General features: G+C 37.1%; 4 protein-coding genes across 6 annotated transcripts; 3 read left to right on the plus strand and 1 right to left on the minus strand.

Moving 5' to 3' along the window:
* Positions 1 to 9,768: 9,768 nt before the first annotated feature.
* Positions 9,769 to 11,495, plus strand: LOC130934581 (serine/threonine-protein phosphatase 7 long form homolog). The gene is made up of 5 exons (XM_057864140.1): positions 9,769 to 9,840; positions 10,303 to 10,557; positions 10,669 to 11,012; positions 11,128 to 11,215; positions 11,304 to 11,495. Exons 1-5 carry the CDS (start codon positions 9,769 to 9,771, stop codon positions 11,493 to 11,495), a joined length of 951 nt encoding a protein of 316 aa, XP_057720123.1.
* Positions 11,496 to 14,326: 2,831 nt separating this feature from the next.
* On the minus strand, positions 14,327 to 15,460 carry LOC130934582 (uncharacterized). Its single transcript, XM_057864141.1, has one exon. The coding sequence runs from the start codon at positions 15,458 to 15,460 to the stop codon at positions 14,327 to 14,329; it is 1,134 nt and encodes a 377-aa protein (XP_057720124.1).
* Positions 15,461 to 16,425: 965 nt separating this feature from the next.
* On the plus strand, positions 16,426 to 19,537 carry LOC130933004 (uncharacterized). Of its 3 annotated transcripts, XM_057862489.1 has the most exons (6): positions 16,426 to 16,745; positions 16,859 to 17,012; positions 17,857 to 17,915; positions 18,348 to 18,420; positions 18,520 to 18,546; positions 18,984 to 19,537. In XM_057862489.1, the coding sequence occupies exons 1-6, from the start codon at positions 16,570 to 16,572 to the stop codon at positions 19,329 to 19,331; spliced, it is 837 nt and encodes a 278-aa protein (XP_057718472.1). In that variant the 5' UTR covers positions 16,426 to 16,569; the 3' UTR covers positions 19,332 to 19,537. The 3 variants fall into 3 exon arrangements, with proteins under 3 accessions (XP_057718472.1, XP_057718471.1, XP_057718473.1); XM_057862488.1 differs by having other exon boundaries at positions 16,465 to 16,745; positions 18,348 to 18,546; XM_057862490.1 differs by having other exon boundaries at positions 16,521 to 16,745; positions 16,854 to 17,012; positions 18,348 to 18,546.
* A 1,425-nt stretch (positions 19,538 to 20,962) lies between these two features.
* On the plus strand, positions 20,963 to 21,487 carry LOC130934583 (probable methyltransferase At1g27930). The gene has a single exon (XM_057864142.1). The coding sequence runs from the start codon at positions 20,963 to 20,965 to the stop codon at positions 21,485 to 21,487; it is 525 nt and encodes a 174-aa protein (XP_057720125.1).
* The last annotated feature ends 4,023 nt before the right edge of the window (positions 21,488 to 25,510 follow it).

The following is a 25,510-nucleotide window of genomic DNA, read 5'->3' on the forward strand; positions in this document are numbered from 1 at the left end:
ATTATGAATGAAGTAAGGCAATAATATATAAAAAATTTAATTACTCTATTAGTCCCTATAATTTTCGAAAAATATTTTTTATCCTTTTTATCCTTTTTTTATCCTTTTTATTTTAAACCAAACCACATTCATTCTTGAACGCGTAAAGGTATAATTTATTTTAATTAAAATTTTAAAAATATTTTAGAGTATATTATTATTTAAAAAATAATATGAAATTTTGTGGTAGAAATAAAGAAATAATCTCTTAATAATTGTGTATTGAAAAAAATTATTATTCAACTAATCTAAATTAGAAAAATCCATCTTTCAATTGTCTCAATAATTGTTTTAGATTGAAAAAAAATTTATTTAGATATATTACACTTAAATAAAAAAATTTATCAAGCAATTGTTTTAAAAAAAATAAATTCTTTATTTTAAACTTAACATTTTTATGATTGAGTTACTATTTTATGCATAGTAAATTTAATAATTATTAATTTTGACAATTTGAATTTATTTTGATATGTCTTCATCAGAGTTGTAACACCTTAACTATCAAAACTCACACTTCCGGCTGCGCGACTCTGATAGATCGGACATTACGACGACTCTTATACTATTTAATACTAAAATATGAGCCTGTTTAAAATTTTAAACCGCAATACCGCTCCAAAATACTCTTGTTATGTAACGTACATCCATACATACAATACAACTTACAAAAACCCACAAACAGTACCCCCCCCCCCCCACACACACATATAATTTTATAAGCATTAATCAATACAATTCCTATCCCTCTTACAGAATGTATAAAGATAAAGGTGAGGGAACCACACGCACACATATATATAATTTTACAAGCATTAACCAATACAATTCCCATCCCTCTTATAGAATGTATAAAGATAAAGGCGATGGAGCAATAAGCAATAAACTAAAGCAATACAAAACATCACGACAATAATTAGATAAACTCTTCGTGATGTCTGCGTCTATATCCTGAAAAGAAAAATTTGTAGGGGAGTGCATTAACCAATACAATTCCTATCCCTCTTACAGAATGTATAAAGATAAAGGCGAGGGAGCAATAAGCAATAAACTAAAGCAATACAAAACATCACGACAATAATTAGATAAACTCTTCGTGATGTCTGCGTCCATATCCTGAAAAGAAAAATTTGTAGGAGAGTGAGAACATCATCCACGAAAGGATTCTCACTATAGTGTTGCAGAATTACTATAATAGAATACGCGAGATAAAATTGTTACAGTGATTGATAACCACCTTATGTATCTTTTCAAAAGCAACGATTTACTATAAAAGAGAAATCTGAAATCTTTTCTGAAAGAGGAACTGTTCAATTCTTAAAAACTCAAAAGCCTTTCAAAAAATTTAGCTATACTGAACCATATTAGTTTTTCATACTTCCCTAAACCAGAAACACCAACCAACATGGCCTTCGGCCCATCTCATGATCAACCACGGCTCTAGGCCCAAACAACCCAAACAACAACCAATCACCACAGTCTAACAGAGTCTCAGTCACAAACACAAATAGGAAAGTTCAAGCACAAATAAACAGTTACTGCAAGTAGAACAATTAGCAGTTAATCACAAGTAATCACAAAGGCAAACCAAGTACAATATGCACACCCAAACAATGTCACATAGATGCATATGATGCATGCCTGTCCTAGTGGTTGATGATATCATCTGTCGGTTATATAGCCAACCCGATAAGTCCTAGTAGCTAACCATTGGACTGTCCCTCTATCGTGCATCCCCAACTCGAGTTATTCACAAGAGATAATCATAATTCACATCCAACACCCTCATTGGTGTATATTCACGGGGGAGAGCTCATCCGGAAATTTCACAGTGTCCGGCCACACTTACGACATAGGGTTAGCAGAGTATCAAGTCTCAACTTGAAACACGTGGTGGCTAGCCACTGCTTCTACCTAGGGAAACTCGTATTTTAGATAGTTGGAAGTGCAAAATCACAATATTAATAACTCAGCATATATGCATTTATTCTCAACCATAAATCAACATTCATTTCAGCCATCCGACTTAAATTCATGACTCATAGTCAGCTATCTGGCTCATAACATATTCCGTAATCAGCCATAATTCATTATCATACACAACCATTCCGACTCATAACAAAATAGCACTTCCACCATCCAACATCATCAATTTCATAAAAATCATTATTCAAAGCCATAAATCACTTTTTCTCAATTCACTTCACTTTGAAATCAAATTTCAACTCTTTTCAGCATTGGCTTTAAAGTTCTCATTTCTCAAATCATCTCAGGTTCATAAGCCACTCTTACTCAAAGTAAGTTCCCTTTTTAAAAACAAAGCCACCATCGACATCCTCTTTCCAAAACTTCCAAAATCATGGCAATTTAAAAGATTTATTTTGAAATATTCAAAATCATCCATCCAACAATGGGATTTTATAATAAAGTCCCTCGGCAGAATCTCAAGTCTTTAAGGAAGGACAACCTATCTCAAATCTTTAAAAAGTCATTGAAACTCTTAAAATAATAGATTCTTGGTTCAAGTAAATAAAAACTGAATTTATTATGAAACTGAGTCATACAAAATCACAAGTTCCAACCCAATCTAAAATCAATTCACTTGAAACGGAACCAGTCCACTTGAATCAAACCACTTTCAGATTTTTTTCTTGAAACCAATTCTCTAACCTCTTCCAAAATGTCTCAAACGTAGTTGTTCAATCAAAAGTCTAATTTCCTTTAAAATCACTAAAAGCTCCTTTGAATGAAATCTTTAAGTCCAACCAAGAGCAAAAGTCCTTTTTATATTAAAATCAATATTAGAACATAATTCTTTCCTTCAGTGTTTCAAATGGTAAAATAATTCATTTCTAAATAAGTCGAACTCAAGACATATATTTTTCTTAAATAAATTACGCTTGAAAACATAACTATTTTCTTAGTAATTCAAATAATACAATTTCTCAAATCCAAACCTTTCTAAATAACTTTTCAAACAAATTCTAGGATTTTTATAGAAATTTCGGCAGCTCCTCCCCTAAAACTTGGACTTTGCCATCCGGTTCGGGTCCCAACTAAACCGCTCCACAATTCTTTTCAACGGTCCAAATCCAAAATCAGTTCAAGAGCAAGCTAAATCCAACAGTCACCTCATTTTCATATCTCAAGGAAACCATTTCAAAATCAAATTATTATCAACCGATTAAACTCATTTCCAAAACCTTAAAGAAATAGTTTAGCAACAATTCATTTATCAAAACCAAATCAATTAAAGCAAACCAGGCTAAATCCAAAAGAGTATTCTATTTTTCACATTATCAAAAAAATCAACTCAACTCAAATCAATTTTCAACGGATTAAACTTGATCTCAAATCTTTAAAAGAATAAACTTCAAAAACATTCCGTTTCACAAAGTCGCACAACAATCCAGTCAAACAAACATTCATAATCATTCAAGAAAACCAAATAATACATAAGACTGATACAATTACCAAATATACATTGTCTCACATCAGTATCCATATGTAATAATTTTAATATATAAAACATAGTTTTCGAAAAAAGTCCCTACCTCAAAACGCAAAATCAGAACCCATACGCGTAACAGAAACCTTCTCTCTCAATCCGAAATCACCAACAACCGCGACCTCAGCTCTAAGCCACTTTCGCGGTAACCACAGCAACACTAATCGCGACATATAACAACCGAAACTCAATCTTATAGCAATTAACGCCGTAAAACCTCAGCGTGAGATAACAGAACAGTAACTAAAGGACTTTCGCAATGAAAATGCTTACCAAAACTAAGAAAAAATTGCTGAATCAAGTAGCGGTAGCCCCAGCGGTGATTCCGGCAACAACCGTGCTACACCCGATGACCAGAACGACAGCAATCAGAACTCGAACCTATGTTACCAAACTTCAGAGTCTTTAACCAAGCATAACAAAATACTGAATAAAAGGGCTTTTCAAAATAAACATGCTTACCGCAATAAGGGAAGAACAACTACACCGAGTAGTGGCAGCAGTAAGGATGATTATGGCAGCAGCGGGGAAGTTGGCCTTCTCCTCCACCTTGGTCCGTGATTCCAGCGGCGACAGCGACAAGAAAATTTACAATAATCACCTTATCCCATATAAACAATTTCAGTGACAAGCTCCAAGGTAGAAACAAATTGGTAGAACAAGAAAGCAGAAACAGGGGAGAGCTTACCCAAAACAGCAGTGGTTCTAATGGTGGTTCCTTGGGCAACTCAAATGACAGCATCAGAACAGCCGGTGCTAACCAGGGATGCGGTGAACACCGCGACAGCCATGGTAGCAGCGGCGTCGCAGCAGCTGACTCCTCTTCACAGCAACCCAGCTGTGGTAGCTCAGAAGTAACGACGACGGTATTGCGACGGCGCTGGCCATGGAAGCTCGGTGCCAAGCTGACGGCGACGATTCCTCCTGCGGCGGTGAGGACGCAGCTGGATGCGCGACTGCTCTCCCTCTTCGCGTCTCTCTCTGCGCCCGATCTCTCTCGCTGCTCCTCTGGTGTGGGTGACTGGTGCGATAGCAAGCTGGGCGGCGGTGAGGTGCAGTTCACGGCGAGGCGTGGCATGGTGGCGGCGGCGGCGTAGTATGGCTCATCTCCTCTTCTACCATAGCTCTCTACCTCCCTTTCTCTCTATTTTACTGCATATTAATTTGGGAAAAGGGGAAAACATGCGTGTTGCTGCTGTTAGGTGGAGGGAGAAACAGGTAACTGGGTTAGAATTTCGGCGGTGCCAAGCTTTCATTCCACTATCCGTGGGTGTGTGTGTGTTGCACAGGGAAGAGGGTGAAGAGGAGGCTGGGGCTGCGCAGTGCAGCGCAGCGTGAGAGAAAAAGATGAAAGGGGGATGGGTGTGGCAAAACAAATTAGGGTTAGGGGCAATTTGGTAATTTTAACAAAATTAGGGTAATAGGGTTAGTTTTGTAATTTCAAATAAAAGTAGGGATAGTATAGTAATTAGAAGTAAATTTTAATCCAATAATAATAATGTATAAAAAATATTATTTGTTCATCAATTTTACAAATTACTTTCAATAAAATGTTTAAATCCAAAAACTATAAATAATATAATTAATTTCTCTATTTTCCAAAACAACAGTATTAATATTTTAGAAATAACTACTAACGTTATAATTTAAATATAGGAAATAACTCGATAAATTATGAAATTAAGTAAAATCTTCATTTCAATTATCAAAACTTGATTTAATCATTCTCAATGAAATAATTTCTAAGAGTAAAAATCTCTAATAATAAGTCAATTTAAAATCATCTCATAATAAGGTTCTTCAAAAATTCTGAGTCTTACAGGAATCTTGAAAACTCGGACGTTCGAGTCTACAAGCTACGAGTTAGGGATACCCACCACGGGAAGTCCATGAAACTGAATAAAAAATAAAAAAATCATTTCAGCATTCAAGGAATAAAAACATTGGCTCTTGATTCTAAAATCACAATATGCAAATTTTGATTAAAAAAATCTAACTCCAAAACTCATGAATCAAGGTAGTAACTTACGACTGATAGAAGTTATGGTTAAAGTTCAGACTTTATAAAAAAAAGTAAGTAAAATAAAAAGCTGCTCCACCTTAAAGGATGAGACATTTGAGTTGAAATTTAAAACTCAAAAAATCTTTTTCGAAAGAAAGACATATCGAATTTGGGGATCTTCTAAAATATTTTTTTAGGCTCAATACTAAAAACTGGGTTTAAGAGTATAACAAATTCTAAAAAACCGGTTTGATAATTAAGTATTATCTCGAATTCCAAAGAATATGTTACAAAGAGGACACTAACTCTTCATAACTCATTCTAATGCCTAATAACTCAATTTTATGAGGTTAATTGTTACATTGTAACCATCATTTTACTATTAAAAGAGAATGTTACAATATTGACTATATAAAGGCCTAAGAGCATCATATAAAGGGAGACCACAATAAGACATCAAGCATTTTATGAGTACAGTAGCTCATGAAAAGAGCAACCCACATAAGAGAATCTCATAACATCATAACCTTGTAATATATGCACTATTTCAAATACGTATACTAAGGTATGATCTCTAACTTAGTTTCTCTTATGACCCATGCTAATTTGAGCGTTAGAATCCTTCTAGAAACACCTTCCACTATTAGGACATTAGAAACTCGAAATAGGAGGATGGTGGCAACATCGTGTCTCCAACCCACTTTCTACAATTTTATACCTATTAAATACATTTATTAAGAACTTCTTATCAATACTAGTGTTACATGGATTTTTTCAAATAAATAATTTAATTATTTTATTTACCACAATATATAATTTATAGCGTATTTATCCATTTGTATCACATGGCTTATCTATAGACGAGATAAGTCAAATTTTGTTTTGGACGTATCTCGTTTGCAAACTAGATATTTGGAGTTAAAAAAAATACATATCTCGTTTACAGTGTAAAGAAGATACATTCATAATTATCTCATTTACAGTGTAAAAGAGATGTGTATTATTATAAAAAAATTATGATTGAAATAATATCAAGAATCTAAATTTTTAGCGTGTAATTAATACTTAAAAAGATTGGTAGAAGAGATTAAAACGAAGGATATGTTTGAATAATTAGTATTCAAAAAAAAATACATTAAAATTTTATAGATTAAATTATAGATCCAATTGTATTGATTTAAATTTGAAATAAATTTTTTTTACGTATTCAAGTTATATTATGAGAATAAATACGATAATTATGCCAACTCATACAAATTAAAATATGGGAAACCCACACGATTATCTCCCACTCTTTCTCTATTTTACTTATGCTCATCAACCTCTCCTAACAATTGGCACATAATTGAAACGACTATCTTCCCACTCTTTTTCTATTTTATTTATCTCCATAACTTCACGTTTCTCATTCTTTAATTTGTAGGAGTTAGCACAATTACTATATTTATTCTCATCATGAAATTTAAATATGTAATTTTTTTTAAAAAAAATTAAATCAATCTAATTCAATCTATAATTAAATCTAAAATTTTTTATATACTCTTTTTTATATTGTACAAATACTCCATTGATTCCCTAGTAAAATTCTTATTCAAATATCTTTTTCGTTTTAATTTTTTTTACCCAATTTTTTTAAGTACACACGCTAAAAATTTAGATTATTAATATTATTTTAATTATAATTTTTTGATACGATAAACAATTTTTAAATGTTAAATATTTCGTTTACAAACAAAATATGTGCCAAATAAAACTTCACTTATTTTATTTAGAGTATAAACAAATACACAAAAATTCATCTTATTTATACAGATAAATCATATGATACAAAATAATAAATACACTATAAATTATTTATTTGAAAAAAAAAATCCCGTGTTACATAATTGGTTCATTTCTTTCTATGGTAATAATTGAAACCTTCGTGTCAAACTTCGCAACCGGATATGCTCAGCTTGTGTCCATCATGTATAATTATTAATTAATTGACGTAATTGTATGTGGAATTATTAGCTGTCACTTGCTCATTTTAGTTGAATTTTAAAGGATCAAAAGATTGCAGAGTGCAGCGTCACACCAATGGAATGTATTCAATATAATAATGTTTACAAGTTACTCGTTGGATGGTGATTTTGATTGTGACGCCTTAACCGATCTCATCAGATGTAAAATGGCTTTTGACTCGTGACTTGTGCATCCTTGGCACGGCGTCTTCGATCAACTTTAGTTCTACTTCTAGTAATAATGATAATACAAAAATACAAGGATTTATCTAAGATGTGAGATAAGATTATCAATAGTATAAAGTTTTAAATCCATAATACAATAATATCCTCAGAGCTATGTGATTATTATTAATCTCAGATTAATTAGGTGGGAAAGTTATTTCCATTTAACTTTCGGCCTGTTTTATATTTATGTAGCATGTAAGCTTCCAAAGCTCATTAACGCGTGTTCATGCATGATCTCATTATGTAACAACCATTTTTGGCACTAACATTACCAATATCACGATGACGAGTTGATGATACCTTTCATCAATGCTGCCTGGGAAATGGGAATGTTTCATTTGAATCACTTTCCAAATCTCTCTCTCTCCCCCCTTCAAAAGACGTTAAAAAAAATGAATATTTTCATACATTGCACTTCAATAATTCCAATAACAACACACATCTAAAATCACTGTAAAATCATTTTAGAAATTTTAAAATTTTTTAAAAAATTCAAAATCATCTTACAAATTTTAAAACCTAAAAAAATGAGACATAAAAAAATTGAAAAAAAATGTAAAAACTAAAAAAAACATCTAAAATTATTAAAAAAATTAATCCAAAACAACGAAACATCCAAAACATAGAAAAAAGAAACATCCGAAACTTAACGAAACTTAGCAAAAAAATGAGATATTCAAAAAATTTTTAATTTGTTTTGAGAGAGAACGTCAATTCAAATTATTATGAGAGATATTTAAAACCTAATAAATTTTTTTTAAATCAAATAATAACAAACCTCCAAGTTCATTGTAAATTCATTTTAAAAATTTTAAAAATATTTAAAAAATTTCTTATAAAAAGAAACATCTAAAATATAACAAAATAAAGTTCAAAACCTAACAAAAACGAGATATTTAAAATTATTTTAAAAATTCTAAAACTTAATAAAACAAAACAAAACAAATTGAAAAAAAATATCTGAAAACTAAACAAGAAACATATAAAATTATTAAAAAATAATAAAAAACCCAAAAACATCCATAACATAAGAAAAAAATATCTGAAAAATATGAGAAAAATATCCAAATAAAAATAGTTCGAGAGGTGATTGACGAGACTGCGCGACACAAAAAAGGAGCTGCGGTGGTCAAAAGCACTGCGTGTTGTGACGAAGGAAGCGGCAGTGGTCAACAAAAGGAAGTTGTGGTGCGACGTTATTTCGTTCACAATAAGCATGCGGACGACAGAAAGAGATTGTAATGCGACTTTGTGTGTGTGGCAGAGGGTGAATTTAGCGAAGAAGAAAAAAAAGAGGAAGAAAAAGAAAAAAAGAAAAAGAGAAAGAAGAAGACGAACGTGTTCAACATAAATATTGGGTGCATATTTTTTGAAATATTTTTTTTAAATTAAAAAGGTTGATTTAAGTTGGCTACCCCTATTTGCTATTGGCCTTGTAGTAACTTGATTCAAAATATTAGTAAAAGGAATTTTGACTAATGACTATAAATAAGTTGGTGGGACAATGTAGTTTATTTTTTAGGGTAAAACACTAAAATAAGCCATTGGGAGATTGAATTTACCTGAATCAGCTAAAAGGAAATTCGATTCATCAATCAATCAATTGACATATTTATATAATTTGAATCAATAAGATTCGATTTACATTCCTTAGTAATTCGAATGAACATGTTTCGAATTATGGCTAATCAAGTTTCAACGTAATTCGAAACAACATGAATCGAATTAGCAAAGTATAATTCGAATTGAATCAATTCGAATTAGTAGGGAAAGGTGACACGGAAGGAGTTCGAATAATATTGATTCGAATTACTAATGTTTGGAGACTTTGGTAATTCGAAATAAGTTGATTCGAATTACTTGTGACTTGCCTATATAAGGAGTTCGAACCAAGTTCATTTGAACCATTTTTCCATCCTCATACCCCACCAAATCTCAAAGAAAACGACCCAGAATCTGTACGATAAAGACTCGAGCGGCATATTGAGGCGATGGAGGACGATCCAGGAAGGCTGTATCATTTGGATGGAGTCGCTCATATCGCCGGGGTGATCAACGACGAGGTTAGTGGTTTTTGATAGTGGTATATGTTTAGTGGTTTTTGTTAGTGGTTTAGGAAAGTGGTATTGCAAGTGGTTTATTTAAGAGGTTTTGCAAGCGGTTTTATTGGCGGTGTATTGAATGGGTTTTGCATGCGGTTTTATTGGCGGTTTATGTTAGTGGTTTGGGTTAGTGGTATTGCATGCGGTTTTTTCTAGTTATTTTGTATGCGGTTTTTTGATGGTTTATGTTAGCGGTTTACGTTGGTGGTATTGGTAGCTGTTAAGTTGAGTCGTTTTGGCTGGTGGTTTTTGTAAGTGGAGTTGCACTTGGTTTATGCTAGTGATTTTTTGGATGCGGTTTTACTATGCAGTTTTGGTAGTGGTTTAATATATCTCCTTTTGCATGTGGTATTTGTTAGTTTTTTATGTCGTGATTTGTATTTGTAACTGGTATTGTAATTCGTTCTAATCATGCGGCGGCAGCAGGGAATACGACTCGATGAGAGGTACGTTCCGTACTTGCAGATGGCCGGATTATACCATCTTGCGAGACTGAACGATAGATGGTTCAGATTAGACGAGCCCCTTGTGAGTGCATTCCTCGAGAAGTGGCGTCCGGAGACGCACACGTTCCACATGCTGTTCGGAGAGTGCACGATCACACTTCAGGACGTGGCGTACCAGTTGGGTTTGTCAGTGGACGGACATTACGTCAGTGGTTGCCTGACAGATTTCCACGTATACATACAGGGTGCCTGGCCAGCTTGGTAGTGGTTCCAGGAGTTGCTCGGTGTGTTACCTCCCCCGAGCCAAATTCAGAAGTTCGCAGTGAATTGCACCTGGTTCCAGGAGACTTTTGGAGAGTGCCCTGATGGGGCCGATGAGGAGACAGTTAGGCGCTTTTCCCGTGCCTATATCATGATGTTGTTGGGCACCCAGCTGTTTGCCGATAAGTCCGACAATCGTATTCACATCAGATGGCTACCGTACGTGGCTAGGCTTGAGGAGATGAGTGGCTACAGTTGGGGGTCGGCTGCACTCGTATGGTTGTACCGGTGCATGTGCCGAGTGGCCAATAGATATGTCGTGAAGTTAGCTGGGCCATTACAGTTACTTCAGTTCTGGATCTTTTGGCGGTTTCCTGGATTTAGGCCTGCTAGGTATGATGCGTTTAGCTGGCCCCTAGCATCGAGGTACGACTATCGCATTATATCATGTTTAATTATTTTATTTATTTAAGTTCCCGCCTGTATTGTTATACTAATTCGTCACATTCATGAATGACTTCGATTTTGATGGCCTTTGCAGGTGGTCAGGTTACAATCCTTCTGTTAGCGAGAAGGGACCTCGGGTGCAGATGACTCGGCTGAGGATCGACGTGTTACAGGCTAGGGATGTGAGTATGTAAACCTCCTTTGTATAGTTAACGTACATTTAGTTAAAGCTAACTTTATCTCCTAACGTATTTGAGATGCTTTTTTCAGTTTATATGGATGCCCAATAGCACACCCGAGGTCGTTCAAGTTGTCCATCCGGAGGTGTTGGAGTCGCGTCATACGACCTTATGGCGGTGTGTCACATCGCTGATATATTTTGCGGTGGTTGAGTGGCACCAGGTTGATAGGGTGTTATCGCAGTTCGGGGGGCTGTACAGGCTTGCCCGCGTCCCGCCCTGAACATCGACTTCCTAATGTCGAAGGACGGTAGAGGGGGTGATCGTTGGTTCCCGCACCATTTGCAGTACTGGCATCTTCACTGGGAGACACGTGCAGATCACGTGCTTCGGTTTGACGTGGTTGCGACCCGAGTCCGTCACATGACTACTTGGACTGGTGGCATCAGCACGGAAAGAGGTTCTTGTCACCAGAGATGTACTTGGGGGGTCCTAGAGCCATTCCTATTCCAGTAGAGGTGACACAGAGGGGTGCCGGTAGAGTTCCCGACATGGATCGAGTTGATGACGTTCCTGATAGGCGTCGGGTTGAGAGGAGAGCTCGTGTCGGGACACGACGGAGCAACCGGGAGTGGAAGTGGCTGGACCAGGCTATCGAGGAGGGTGACGAGGCAGGTAGGGGTCGTGGTCGACGACGTGGTCATGGAGGCAGACGGAGAGCGCCTGCAGCGCACCACGACGGGGGTGATCACGGTGACGATGCCGCTGCAGGAGGGGCTTCCGAGGGGGGTGTTATACCCGATCATGGCGGAGCTGGTGGAGAGTGGTATGGGTCTGGTATGGGAGATCCTACGGGCCATGTTGACGCTGGACTTGGAGAAGGGCCGCTCGGAGATTACTTTGTTGGTGTTCTCGGTCACGACCAGACACTTCAGGAGAGTACACCATGGGTGAGTCTGGGTACCATGTTTTCAGACTTTGTTGCCGGTGATGGTCTTGACGCAGACTACGCTGGAGAACACTTCCTAGATGAGATCACTGCCATCATGCAGGAGGATGAGGCTGCCCGTCGAGGGGGTCAGACGACGGGGACACAAGCACATTTAGATGTAGATCTGAATGAGCCTTTATCTGTACCTCGTGCTGATTATTTTGCCTTGGGTGGTACGACACCTTCCGCACATACTACTGGGTCACATTCAGTTGCCGGACCGTCTTCATCCCGACCGTTACATGTGCAGCCTATGAGGCTTGCACAGCCACCCCCAGAGGACGAGGAGGATGAGATCGAGGACGAGGAGCCGCTTATCCGGAGAGGTCATAGGACACGGGTACCACGTCGTTGTTTCACGGGATCACACCTCTTTAGATGATTTGTGTATCGTGATGTTTGTTACTTCATGATCGTTGTCATGCTACCTATCTATCTTTATGTATTTCGGTTATCATTGTTGTATCGTTGGGTCCTTTAGTTTATCAGTTGATGTGTGTCTGCGTTTGTTAGTGCTTATCTTGTATCAGTCACTATGAGAACTATGTTACTTTGCTTATTTATGTTATTTCCATAATTTACCTTGCATTTTTCGTTTAATTTGAAAGTTCATTTTACTGCCTTAACTACGTACTTCGTCAGTTACTATTCATGTATGAAACGTATCACATGAGATTAATTAATAAGACATACAATGCACTTGAAACTAGAACATTGGTTTTCTTAAAAAAAAAAAAAGAACAAAGTTTGGACACTATGACATCTAACAACACAGCACCAACCCTACTCATCTCTGACTGTATGCCTGGGACCTCCGACCTGTGGGCAGCTCCGACGAGTGTGTCCGGGTTGCCGACAGAGGCCGCATCTCTTTGGCCGGTTCGGATCTGACTTGTCCATATTGGTCCATATCCGAGTGGACCTGGGACGACCCTCTCTTGCATGCCTTTTATTTGGATCCGGTATAACTGTCGGCCCATCATATGGTGGCCAGAAATCTTCTGGGATGGGAGGTGTGAATCCCATCTAATACACACTAAAAATGGAACTGAGACGATACACAGGGTGGACGTAAGAGTGCCAAGTGACTCGTGAGTAGGCACAGCATGCCAGTGCGTGCGGACACGGGAAATGAAGTGACTGGAAGTATCCGCAGTCACATGTCTGAGCTCCAAGTGAGACCTTGTAGCTAACCAGGGAGAAAGAACCAGTCGGAGTCGTCTCTGCCACGGTGTACTCCGAGTTGTCCCTGTCATACAGAGTAACGGTGAAGCACCTTACCGTCTTCAAATTGGCCTCGATAGACTTCACTAGGTGTTGACTGAATTGTTGTCCGGTACCCTGCTGGGCCTTGGCCTCTCTCCCCTTGCGTACAAATAGTTCGGCCAACCTTCCATACGTTGCCTTCACCAACGAGTAGACAGGAAGGTTCCTCACACCCTTGAGGATTGAGTTCACACACTCAGAAATATTCGTCGTCATATGCCCGAATCTCTGGCCCTCATCACAATACTGTGTCCACAATGAATACTCAATCGGGTTCGCCCAATCACACATCGCCGGGTCTTCCGAGCGTAGAATATCAAACCAGTATTCGAACTCGACCTCGGTCTAAGCATAGACAGCGTTCACAAGAAGCCTCCTTGCGTCTTTGCCCTTGAACGTGAGGGCAAAATTTGCTGCTACGTGTCAAATGCAGAATGTCCGGTATGCAGCTGGAGGTAGCCAGCCCTCGTCGGGAGCCTCAAGCGCGACCTTGATGCCGTTATGCCTGTCAGAAATAACAAGCAGACCCGGCTGTGGTGTCACGTGCTGACGGAGGTGGGAGAGAAAGAATGACCACGACTCAGTATTCTCACCCTCGACTAGTGCGAATGCAACAGGGAGTATGTTGGAGTTCCCGTCCTGTGCAATCGCTACAAGCAACGTACCCCCATACTTTCCATATAGGTGGGTGCCGTCAATACTCACCAATGGCTTGCAATGACGAAATGCCTCGATACATGGTGGAAAAGTCCAGAATAGTCTGTGAAAATAAGCCTGAGACTCGTCTAGCTGTCCCCCAACTCGAACAGGGCTAGTCCTAAGCACTGCAACAGCACCAGGCATGGTCACCTGCACTCCTAACACCCACCTTGGGAGCTCGTTGTACGACTCTTCCAGTCACCATAAATGACGGCAAAAGCCTTCTGCTTCGCCAACCAGACCCTCCTGTACGTCGGCCTGAACCCATAGTGTGAGGTCGTCGCATTTAGGAGCACCTTGATGCTGACGGATGCATCAGCCCTAACCATTGGCATAATGAAGGCCGATATCACATGATAATCCAAACTCCTGTGATCGCTGGAGATGGAGCTGGCCAGACAAGTATGCGGTCTATTGTACCGTTTGACCTCCCAAATGCCCTTGCGCTGCCGGAGACTCAGCCTAATCAACCATGTGCACCCATTCCCGAACTCAGAACACTTGCCCACATACCGGCGATAATCAGACTCCACTACCTTGTACTGTACCCCTCGGCGGATGCTGTAAGTCTTCACACTTAAAAGGGCCTCATCTTTATCCTGAAATTGCTGACCAACCTGGAACTCTGTCATACCAGCAGACCCTTCTGCATCTCTAGCGCCAAATCCAGCATGCTTCCCAGGTACCCCGTCAGGTCTCATGGCATCCAGGTCCAAAGATGAAAAATATAGAGGGTACTGCTGTGTGCCAGAACTAGAACCACCTCCCACCCCTGCAGGCTGACTCGCTCCAATATCATCGCCACTGTCATCAGCAATCATATCCGGCTCGACATCATCGTCTTCTGGATCATCAAACAATCCATCTCCAACCTCAACCGGTGCAGCACACTGTATAGAGGTCGGTATAAATTCTCCTGTTCCAACTTCGTCGCCAACACTACCGTTGAGATCAACAGCGAACGAAGAGGAGGCGACAGGCTGGACGGGTGGCTCGTACGCAGGGACGGAGGAAGAAGCAACGGCAGGTCTAGAGTTAGAACTGACAACCGTGGCTAAAGTGTTGGTATTCCGGTTCGAACCCCCCGAGCTGGATACCACATCAACCAACTTTGCCAACAGCTCTGGTGTCCTCACTTCGGAAAACAGCCGGCGACAATGAAACATGACCTGCAAGTCCTCATCACTCCTGATCGTGAAATAATCATACTTCACGGTATCCTGGAGCACCGTGATTGGAATGCGATAGAAAAACTTTTTAACCCTTTTCACACCTTCCAGACCAAGTTTCATCAGTACAGAGTTAACAAGGTCATCAAAGCTCGTCGTAGAACTCACGATAATACAGAGAGGATCCTTATCGGTGAACTTCACACCGGAACGAGTTTTTTTTTAATCGATCCTCTGTGGTGAACCAATACTAGAAAGCTGTCCTCACTAGCCATCTGACCCCTCTCTAATGAGGGCAACTCACGTTCATCTCATATATATAGAGCTCTGGTACACACTAATTCGAATCATCCTCATTCGCACTATATATAAGTAATTCGAATCAGGTCATTTCGAATTATGCCTTTCTTCACATTTCCTACTAATTCGAATCACTAAAGTTCGAATTATGGTTACTACACTATTCCTAGTAATTCGAATTGACTACATTCGAATTAAGCTTTCATAATTAGACCCAAGTAGCTTCGAATTACATGCAATCTTCCTTGTGCATAATTCGATCCATATTGATATGAATTACGTACAATTGTAATTCGAATTTTGTTGCTTCGAATTACATTAAAATGCCCATTGATTGATTGCTGAAACAATTTTCGTTTTGGCTGATATGCGTAATATTTTCCTCAGCCTAGCTTAAATACGTTTTTTACTCTATTTTTTATTTTTTTATAGTAATTTTTAGTCGGACAAATTATTGTACAAGATAGAATTTAAACATTTAATACTTGTTTAAATAGACTAGGAGCTAATTACTATATCAACCCAATTTTGATTAGAATTTATTTTTGTTCGGTACCAAGTAGTGAAGTACCACTGGGTTTTCTTTTATATTTTTGGTGGTTTCTCAATGCCCAACAAGCAGGAAAAATAACGTTTTTTTTTCCAAAAACGTTACCTCCAGAAAACTCAGAATCGGTTTTATTTAGACTTTTAGTATTTTGTATTTTTGAAATTTTATGAAATAAAATAATAAAAAAGGAAGCGAACACATCTATAGTTCGTAATACCTTTTTGTCTTTTTGATATATTCAGGCTTAACAGGTCATGACAAAAAAGGCTTAACGGGTCTTACTCAAAGAAATGAAACGGAGGCTCAACCCGAAATTAACTGGTGCACCCGTAACCCGGGATTTGCCCCATCTTCGCCCCTTTCTGTAAGACTGAAACCCTGGATGACGGGGTTCTCTCTGCCTCTGGTCCTCTCTTCGCTCTCGCCGAGTTGCCGGAGTTCTTCGTCGTCGCTTTTCTCGAGTGTCGCCTTCGTCGAGACTCTTCTCTCTTTCTCTCTGTCTCCCCGGCGTCATCGCCGGCACGCCGCTGTCTTGGTGCTTCCGTTGCGTCAGTTCAGGTAGGCATCCTCGATGAGTCCAGAATGATTGAATCCCTGATTCTGCTCTCCGATTTCTTCTCATATACATGTGATATATTGAATTATTGAATTGATTTTTGTTGTTAGTGAAGAAGGAAAGGAAGAAACGCAGTGATGGCCATGGAAGTTGACCCTAATCTTGAGTCAACATCCTTCTCCTTCTGGAAACCCCTTCGTCGTAGGTTCAACCCTGACTCTCCTTTCTTCGCTTCTGGCAACCTCCAACGTGAACTGCTAGCCAAACAGGTTCTCTCTCTCATCTCCCTTATTTTTCATTTTCGGAAATTTGAACTTTTAATTTTAAAAACGCACAATGTATTTGCCAGATAATCTCAATATAATTTTCTCTAAACAATAACATAACAATGTACTAGGAAGAGGGACAACTATAAAAATACATATCTCTAGTTTCTATTAATTCTCTCAATTGGAGAGGAAGTGAAGAGACTTAATCTAAACCCATATCAATTTATGAACTTTACTTATCAAACCATGAATCTTCAAATCCTTTATATATGGATTGGCGATCAAGTCAAATGGTGGTGCATCACTTGATTCGGTTTTCTTGACTTTCAAACACGAGCTGTTATTTGATAGGGTTAATCCAACTTCTTTGACGTGTCACATGCTTGCCGTTAATCATGTGTATGTAGTAACATTGGAACTTCTATAATCTTCCAGCACCTTGCTCTCATCAATGGTGGTGACTTTCAAGTGGGAATTGAACTTGCTCTTCACTTGGACAATTAGATATGAGTTGTAATTGTAGTAGCTACATGTAAGGCAGTGATGATCTTGCATCAAGCCTTCTTTAATTGCTAACAGAATTTCATTGCCCAATGTTATCTGCTTCCATTTCATCAGCATTTTTGTGTTCGCCATTGACAATGATCATATAAGATTATGAGGGATATGAAAGAAGAAATAGTTATTATTGTAAAATAACAATTTTGGAATTTATTTAACAGTGCTCTAGGTTTTTTGTCCATGATTTATGATTGTGAACTTGAGTTCCAAGTTTTGAACTGTAATTCTTATTTCCTTTTCTTCCTTTCTTTCTTTCTTTCGTTTTTTGTCTTTAATTCAAAAGGTTGCGTTGGAATTAACGGAAGAGAATGAACAACTTGAGGATTGCATCCAAGATGGAAGGTATTGATCCTTTAAGTGCTTATACTTGTTTTTCCTTCCCTATGTTTCACAATATGTGGCATCATGTACCAATTTTAATTAAAGCATCCATTTGCTAAACAATAAAAATAAAAGGTAGTGAAAAAAAAAGGAAAAAAAAGAAAGAAGAACAATGTGCATGACATATGTGATTAGAAGCAGCTGAAACTAGTCATTTTTTTTAGCAGCAAGTGAAGTATTTTGTGTTCTTTGTGGCTCTTTACTTGCTTCTCAGTGTTAAATATTGTTCCTTGCCTTTTAATTCTAACTTTTTCTCCTCCCGTTTTTATTTGTATTAAACTCAATACCTTACTTTTATTAAAGAACATGCATTTTTCAATAAGGTTGCAGTTAAATGTCTAGAAATAAATGTTTGCCCGCATGCCCGATGTTGAAGCTGTCATTTTTGTGTAGGGAAGTCTTTTGCCCAATTGTTGGTTGTGGAACACGCCTGACTTCAATCGAGGATTTTGAAAATCACTATAATGTAAGGCATACTGCATCCTGTTCAGTTTGCTCCAGAGTCTACCCAACTTCTCGTCTGCTCAGCATACACTTATCTGAAGTTCATGATTCTTTCTTCCAGGCGAAACTTGCACGCGGCTATGATGTGGTATAGGCATCTGTCACTCGTTATGGTAGCATGAAATGATTCCTTGCAGTTTGCAACTATCTGACACTATGATTCTCTGTTTATCAACTGACTACTTATTACAATTATGTTCTCTTCATCATCATGAGATATTCATTTTGTTTATGTTTCTTTTAACAATGACATGTAACTTCTTTAAGAATGCATCGCATTGCACCTCGTTGTTCTTACATAAATTTATAAACTCAAATGTCAACAAGGAAGCCTCATGTACTATTTGGTTGTATACAATAGATCATGATTAAATCTTCTTTGGGCTTTGCACGTGAACTTTCTGGCTTGTTTATGTCTCTTATTTCTTTTCTAGAGCTCATAGTTAGCTTGTTATGATGATCTATTTTATTTTCTTTTATAGGATCATCTCATTACTATCTAATACTCTTTTCCCCCCTTAACAGTATGAATGCTTAGTGGAAGGCTGTGGTTTGAAATTCAAAACCTACAGTAGCAGGCAGCAGCATCTGGTTGACAAGCACAAATTCCCAACCTCATTCGAATTTTTCAAGAAGTCTCGACCATCAAAGAAACAGAGGTTAAAGTCTCAGCGCAAGCAATCTATTCAGAAGGAGGATGCATCAGAAACAATGGAAGTCGAAAATGCAGCCATAGATGACCTCACTTCAGCAGTCTCTAGAATGAGCACTTCTGACTCCACTCCTTCCTCTATCAGCTTTGGTCGCCGCAACAAAGGGTTGACCTTTGCTCCTCGAGTTGTTCAGCAAAAAACCCAGCAAAGAGATAATTAGCTTTTTTTTTAAACCAATTTGAATTAACAATTGCTAAATGTTCAATCTTTAATTCTTGATATGTTGCCCCTTTATAAAATCCGTGGTTTTCTTCGGCTAAAAGGTTGAAAAAGCTGATTAAGTTGAAGTTCACGTTGGGCACCCATGAGATAATGACATTTCTACATCAAATCTGGGTACATATGGACAACTTACATTTCATTATCTTTTGGAGTTTGATGTAGTTTCCCTTCTAACTCAAATTTGCACTTTTAGATTGCGTTTTATGTTCATAAACACATTTTGCCTAATTTGTGCCATGCGCTTATGCAACTACCTATATGTTTCATAAGATGATGATGTCTTAGGTTTTCAATTAAACCAATATTTAATTGAGAAGAATTTTACAACACCTTTACACCTTTTGATGACCATTATATTTCCCAAATATAGTGATTGCCACTATAAAACAACTAAAACTATTTTTACATAGAAACGTGACTTACTTTTTTGGGTTTTCCCCAAAATTTCTTCCATAAACAGTGAGTTAATATGGACTGATTAGCAAAATATAAAATTTATGAGAAATTGTTGGTGTTCCTAAATCCTACTTCCTAGAGCACTATGTGGATTCAAAGAGAATAATATAAATATATTTTAAATAAGAATTTTAGTGATGAATCCTATCTTAAAAACATTATTAGTTGTATATCTACCGAGACGTTGCATGAACCAAGCGTTTCTGATTATTGAGGTGAATGAAACACATCTCAGCCACATTGACATTTTGGATACATGATCCAATGTTGTACATTAAAATTTTGAAGTTGGAACAATGATCTCTCTCTTACTGGGAGCAGGTAAAACGTTTCTAAAAGACATGTGCCTATAAGCAAGGCAACATTCGATGATTTTGTAGTTTTTTTAATTTTGAAAGAAGATGCAGCAATATCTAACATTGATTCACATTTTATTTTTAACACAGAGGTGGATGACAAATGTCTCTGTAGATTAAGCTAATTATAGAAAACAATGGGTCAAGCCAATCAACCAAGGAGTGCCACGTCAAACTTGAATAAGTACAACATCGTACTTCATCATCTCCATGAACCTTTCTCCACGACACATCCATTCAAGATCAATCACACCAGACTTGAGTCCCACGACATAGTGGAGAGAAATGTATTATTTGTACTCATTAATTAATTAGGTTTCTCCCTTGCAAAAAAAACAATAGCACAACAATCATGCAACCTTTGTTTTTCAATTTATACCAACCTTACAACAGAAGGGACGCCAGGAAGAGACACCCAAATTCCGGCAACCCGCACGTCCTTCCCATCCTTGCCTGCGCCTTCGTCGCCGTCGCCATCATCCTCCTGTTCTTCTTCCATCGGACCCTTCTCAAATCCAAAAACACCACTACTTGTCCTGAAAACCGAGAGCCCACCTTCGTGCCACTCACGAAAAACGAGGTAATAATCGCCGAGGAGTTCAGCTCCACGGCGAGCCTCCTCGTTAGCATCCTCCACTTCGCGACGGCGCGTACGATTCCCCCACAATCCCCTAACGAGATCCAAAAGCTGGTCGACGTCATACAATATCTCACTCCATGCAACTTCCTCATCTTTGGCGTTGGTCATGACTCGCTGATGTGGGACGCTTTAAATCCACGTGGCAACACGCTATTCATCGAGGAGAATCCAAGGTGGACTCTTTCGGCGATGAAGCGGTTTCCAATCCTAAACATCCACACGGTGCGTTACTCCACGCGCATCTCCGAAGCAGACACGCTCTTGTCCACGTACAAGGCGCAATGCATGGGGAATCAGCTAACGCTCAAGGGCAACCAGCATTGTCCGCTTGCCCTGAGCCGGTTGCCGGAAGAGGCGTACGATCGTGATTGGGATATGATCATGATCGACGCGCCTAGAGGGACAGAGGATCCGTCGCCGGGGAAGATGGCGGTGATATATTCGGTGGCGGTGATGGCGCGTGAGAGGAAGAGGCCGGGCGTGACGCACGTGTTCCTCCATGACGTGGATGGGAGGGTTGAGCAGCAATACGCGCAGGAGTTTCTGTGCATGAAATACAGAGTTAGCGTTGTTAATAAGCTTTGGCACTTTGTTATCCCACCTTCTTTTAGTTCTGATGATACTACTGCTGGATTCTGCTAATATTGCATAGCACAACTTTCAATTTGCTTCTTTTTGAAGGAATTTTCAGAATATTGTATTATATATTATTTTCATTTAATCCTGCCTCATAGCTGACACAACAAAAGGTCAAGAGCTCACAGTATTGAAACATTCAGCATTTGCTTGTTGGTTGGTTGTGAGTTTATTTGTCCGTTGCGGTGCGCTTAGATATTTGATTTTGGTAGACCTGGATTACTTTAAGTACAATTAAACAATATTTTGAGAATTAAATATCAGTTTTTATACGAGAAAAGAAGAGTATAAAAAGTAGTTGATTAAATTCTTTTTTTTTTTTGTTTTTTAAAATACTTAGTTAAAATAAAAAGACATTTTAATATAAAACACTAAATATAGCGAATTATTGATAAGTCATTTAAGAATTATAAAAAGTGAAATTTAGTTGTTGATAATAATATAAAAAATGACAAAGAAATAAGTTTTAATTTTCTTATTGTTCTTTATCTTCTTAGTTTTATCCCAAAGTGTTGTGTTGAGCTTCTTTTATTTAAAAAAACTCACATTATAGGTGAAGATCATCATTACATGTCAAATTGACGGTAATATATATTATGGGGACTTAGAGTTCGCCATGCAAGGGAGTTAAACCAGCGGCTTACATGATGAAAATTAGGTGGGGTTTAATTGAGAAGAATAATAGTCTTTGGGACAAGGTGCTTAGGTCCAATACAAGTGCGAAAACGATATTTTTCCTGTTGTTCGAAGAAGGAGCAATGGTTCGAATTTATGGAAGGGAGTTTGCTTGTCTTGGGATAAAGTAAAAAGCAACATGATTTGGAGGATTTGAAATGGTTCAAAAATTGATTTTTTTTGGAATCACCAATAGGTTCCGGGCAACTCAAACATCATGCTATTCAGGTAGGTTATGATTTTAATTTCAATTTATCTTTTAACGACTTTCTCTCCGTTTCAGGTGCGTGGGATGAAAGGAAGCTAAGTGATTAGTTGCCGGAAGACACCGTGAAGATGATTATTGTTTATGCTACGTATTTGTAAAATATTTTAGAATTTTCATAATTTTATTTCATAAAAATAAATATGTAGATATTATGATAGAAAAGTCTAGAAATTAAGTAAATAAATCAAGTACTAAAAATATTTAAATTAATATCTAAAAATATTTAAGACCTAAAAATATCTAAAAATTATAATAAACTAACTTGTAATAAACATATTAAATTTTATTAGTTTTTGTACTCTCTTCTTAATCCATCAATAATATAACTATTAAATTTTTCAAACTATTCATCCAACTCCTTCATTAAAACTATCCTTAATATTCTTATTACATAATTCAAGTCCATTATATACTAAACTAATTTCAAACTATTTCATAAAACTAACAGTGGTATCAGAGCTACGTTCAATCATCTATTGAGTGTAGAATCTTTCTTCTTAACCTATCAACTATACAAATTCACCACATTATAACTCACTTAAATAAATTTCTCCATAACCATAACTATCTCAACTATAAATATTTTCATGTCCATATTGTCAGAAGACAATTATGACAACTGACATCCTCAAATGAAAATCTTTCTACGAGCTCAAAATTTGTGCGATGGTGTCCATGAAGGGTTCATCATGCCAGAGAATCAAACAACACTTTTCACTGCATAAAAGAAGAAATTGATAGAAGAGCAACAAAGAAATTATATTGCTCTATGCTTCTTCCACCAAGCTATAACAAAGACAATTTTTTTAAGGATAAGAGGAATATTGTCAACTAAAGAAGTGTGGAAAAACTTGGAACAAGAGTTCAGAGACGACACAAAGATACACACAATCCTCCTCCAATTTCTAAGAAAGCAATAACAAATATGAAAATAAAAGATTTTAAAAAAATAAAAATTTACTATACAAGATTAATGAGTTTAGTAAATGAAATGAAAGCTTACGAGGAGGACTACTTGTCCGATAAAAAGATAGTAAAAAAAATACTTATTAGTTTACCTTCCAAATTTGATCCTAAAGTGTCTACAATTGAAGAAACTAAGAATTTATCAATGTTAACACTAATAGAGTTAATAAGTTCATTACATGCTTTTGAACAAAGATTGACAAGTCCATATGATGAAGATTTAGTAAAAAATACATTTAGATCTAATCTCAATATAAAATCTCATAATCTAATAAAAGAGGAGGAAAAAGACGAAAAAATTCTAGAAGTTCAGACACTTCTTGAAAAATAAAAAATAAAACTGAATATAGAAAAAAATATTTTTCATGTGGCATATGCAAGAAGACTAACCACTTAGAAAAAGATTATTGGCATCGTGAAAAATCACAAATGCTGCAATTGTAAAAGGTTTGGACATATAAAAAAAGACTGTAGGATGAAGATCAATCATCCCGCAAACTTCTCTGAAAAAAAGCTGGGAGAAGAGTGCCTCTTCTATGCATTATCACAAAAAAAGTGCAAGAAAAAAGATGACATATAATATCTCAATAGTGGCTGCAGTAATCACATGATAGGTGATCAAAGCCTATTTAGTGACGTCAATAAATCTGTTCGATTTGACATTAGACTTGGAGACAGAACGATTGTACAAGTGAACGGTAAAGATACAATCACCATCACCACCAAGATAGTAACTAAGAATATTCATGATGTTTTGTTAGTTCCTAAATTAGTTCAAAATCTACTTAGTATTGGCCAAATAATAGAAAAAGACTACGTATTATACTTTGAAGAAGACTCATGCACTATAACTAAAAAAAAAATTAGAAGGCTTCTAGAAATAGTCAAAATGAAGAATAGAAGCTTTCTACTAAAATGGAGTTATATCATAAAAACTACATTAAAGGCACAAGAAGATAATGCATGGCTGTGGTATCAAAGATTTGGCCATTTTCACTTTCATGGATTAAAACTGCTACATCAAAAATAACTAATGAGAGATCTACCAAGTATCATAGAAATTAATAAATCTTATGAAAGATGCTTACTTCGCAAGCAACATTGTCAACTATTTTTTTGGAAGAGTTTGGCGAGTCAAAGAGATGCCTGAATTAGTTCACACTAATGTTTGTAGTCTAATAAAGACTCCATCACTCAATAACAAGTACTTTATTCTCTTCATCGATGATTATACTAGAATGATGTGGATATATTTCCTACGTAAAAGATCAGAAATTTTTGGCATTCTCAAGAAATTCAAGCAACATGTAGAGAAATAAAGAGAGGAACTGAATACATTTCCAAAAAATTAATAAATTTTGCAAAGAATAGGGTGTCGAGCATCAACTCATAGTGAGATATGCTCCTAAGTAAAATGGAGTATTTGAGAAGAAAAATAGAACTGTGATAGAGATGGCATGCTCAATCCTCAAGGAGAAAAATCTACCAAACAACTTCTGGGCAGAAGCTGTTTACACAACAATATACCTACTAAATCGTTGTTCCATTAAGACAGTAGAAAATAAAACTCCAATTGAAGTACAGAGTGGATGAAAGCCTTTCGCAAAGCATCTAAGAGTCTTTGGATATATATGCTATGCTCACATTACCACACAAGAAAGAAGCAAGCTCGATGAGAAGATAGAAAAATGAATCTTCCTTGGGTATAGTACACAATCAAAAGGATATCATGTGTATAATTTGCAAATGAAGAAACTCATAATCGGTAGAGACGTGGAGTTCGAAAAAAATGCTTCATTAAATTGGGAAGATGAATTGAAAAAGTCGAGAAAAGAAGCATTGAAGTATCACAACAATCACCTATAAGACTAGAAGAACAAGAACGTGAAGAAGTAAACATAACTACTCCAACAGTAGAAACAACCACTAATTCTCTTCCAAGAAAAACTAAGCCTCAACAAGACGTATATGAAATATGTGATTTTGTCAAGATCGAGCCTACAAGCTTTGAAGAAGCAAAAAAGTAAGAAGAATGGAGGAATGTTATGGAAGAAGAAATCAAGATGATTGGGAAACTGGTAGATTGCCCTTCAAATAAAGATATCATTGGAGTCAAATGG

This window comes from Arachis stenosperma, chromosome 6 (genome assembly GCF_014773155.1).
Source record: "Arachis stenosperma cultivar V10309 chromosome 6, arast.V10309.gnm1.PFL2, whole genome shotgun sequence".
Classification (NCBI taxonomy): Eukaryota; Viridiplantae; Streptophyta; class Magnoliopsida; order Fabales; family Fabaceae; genus Arachis; species Arachis stenosperma.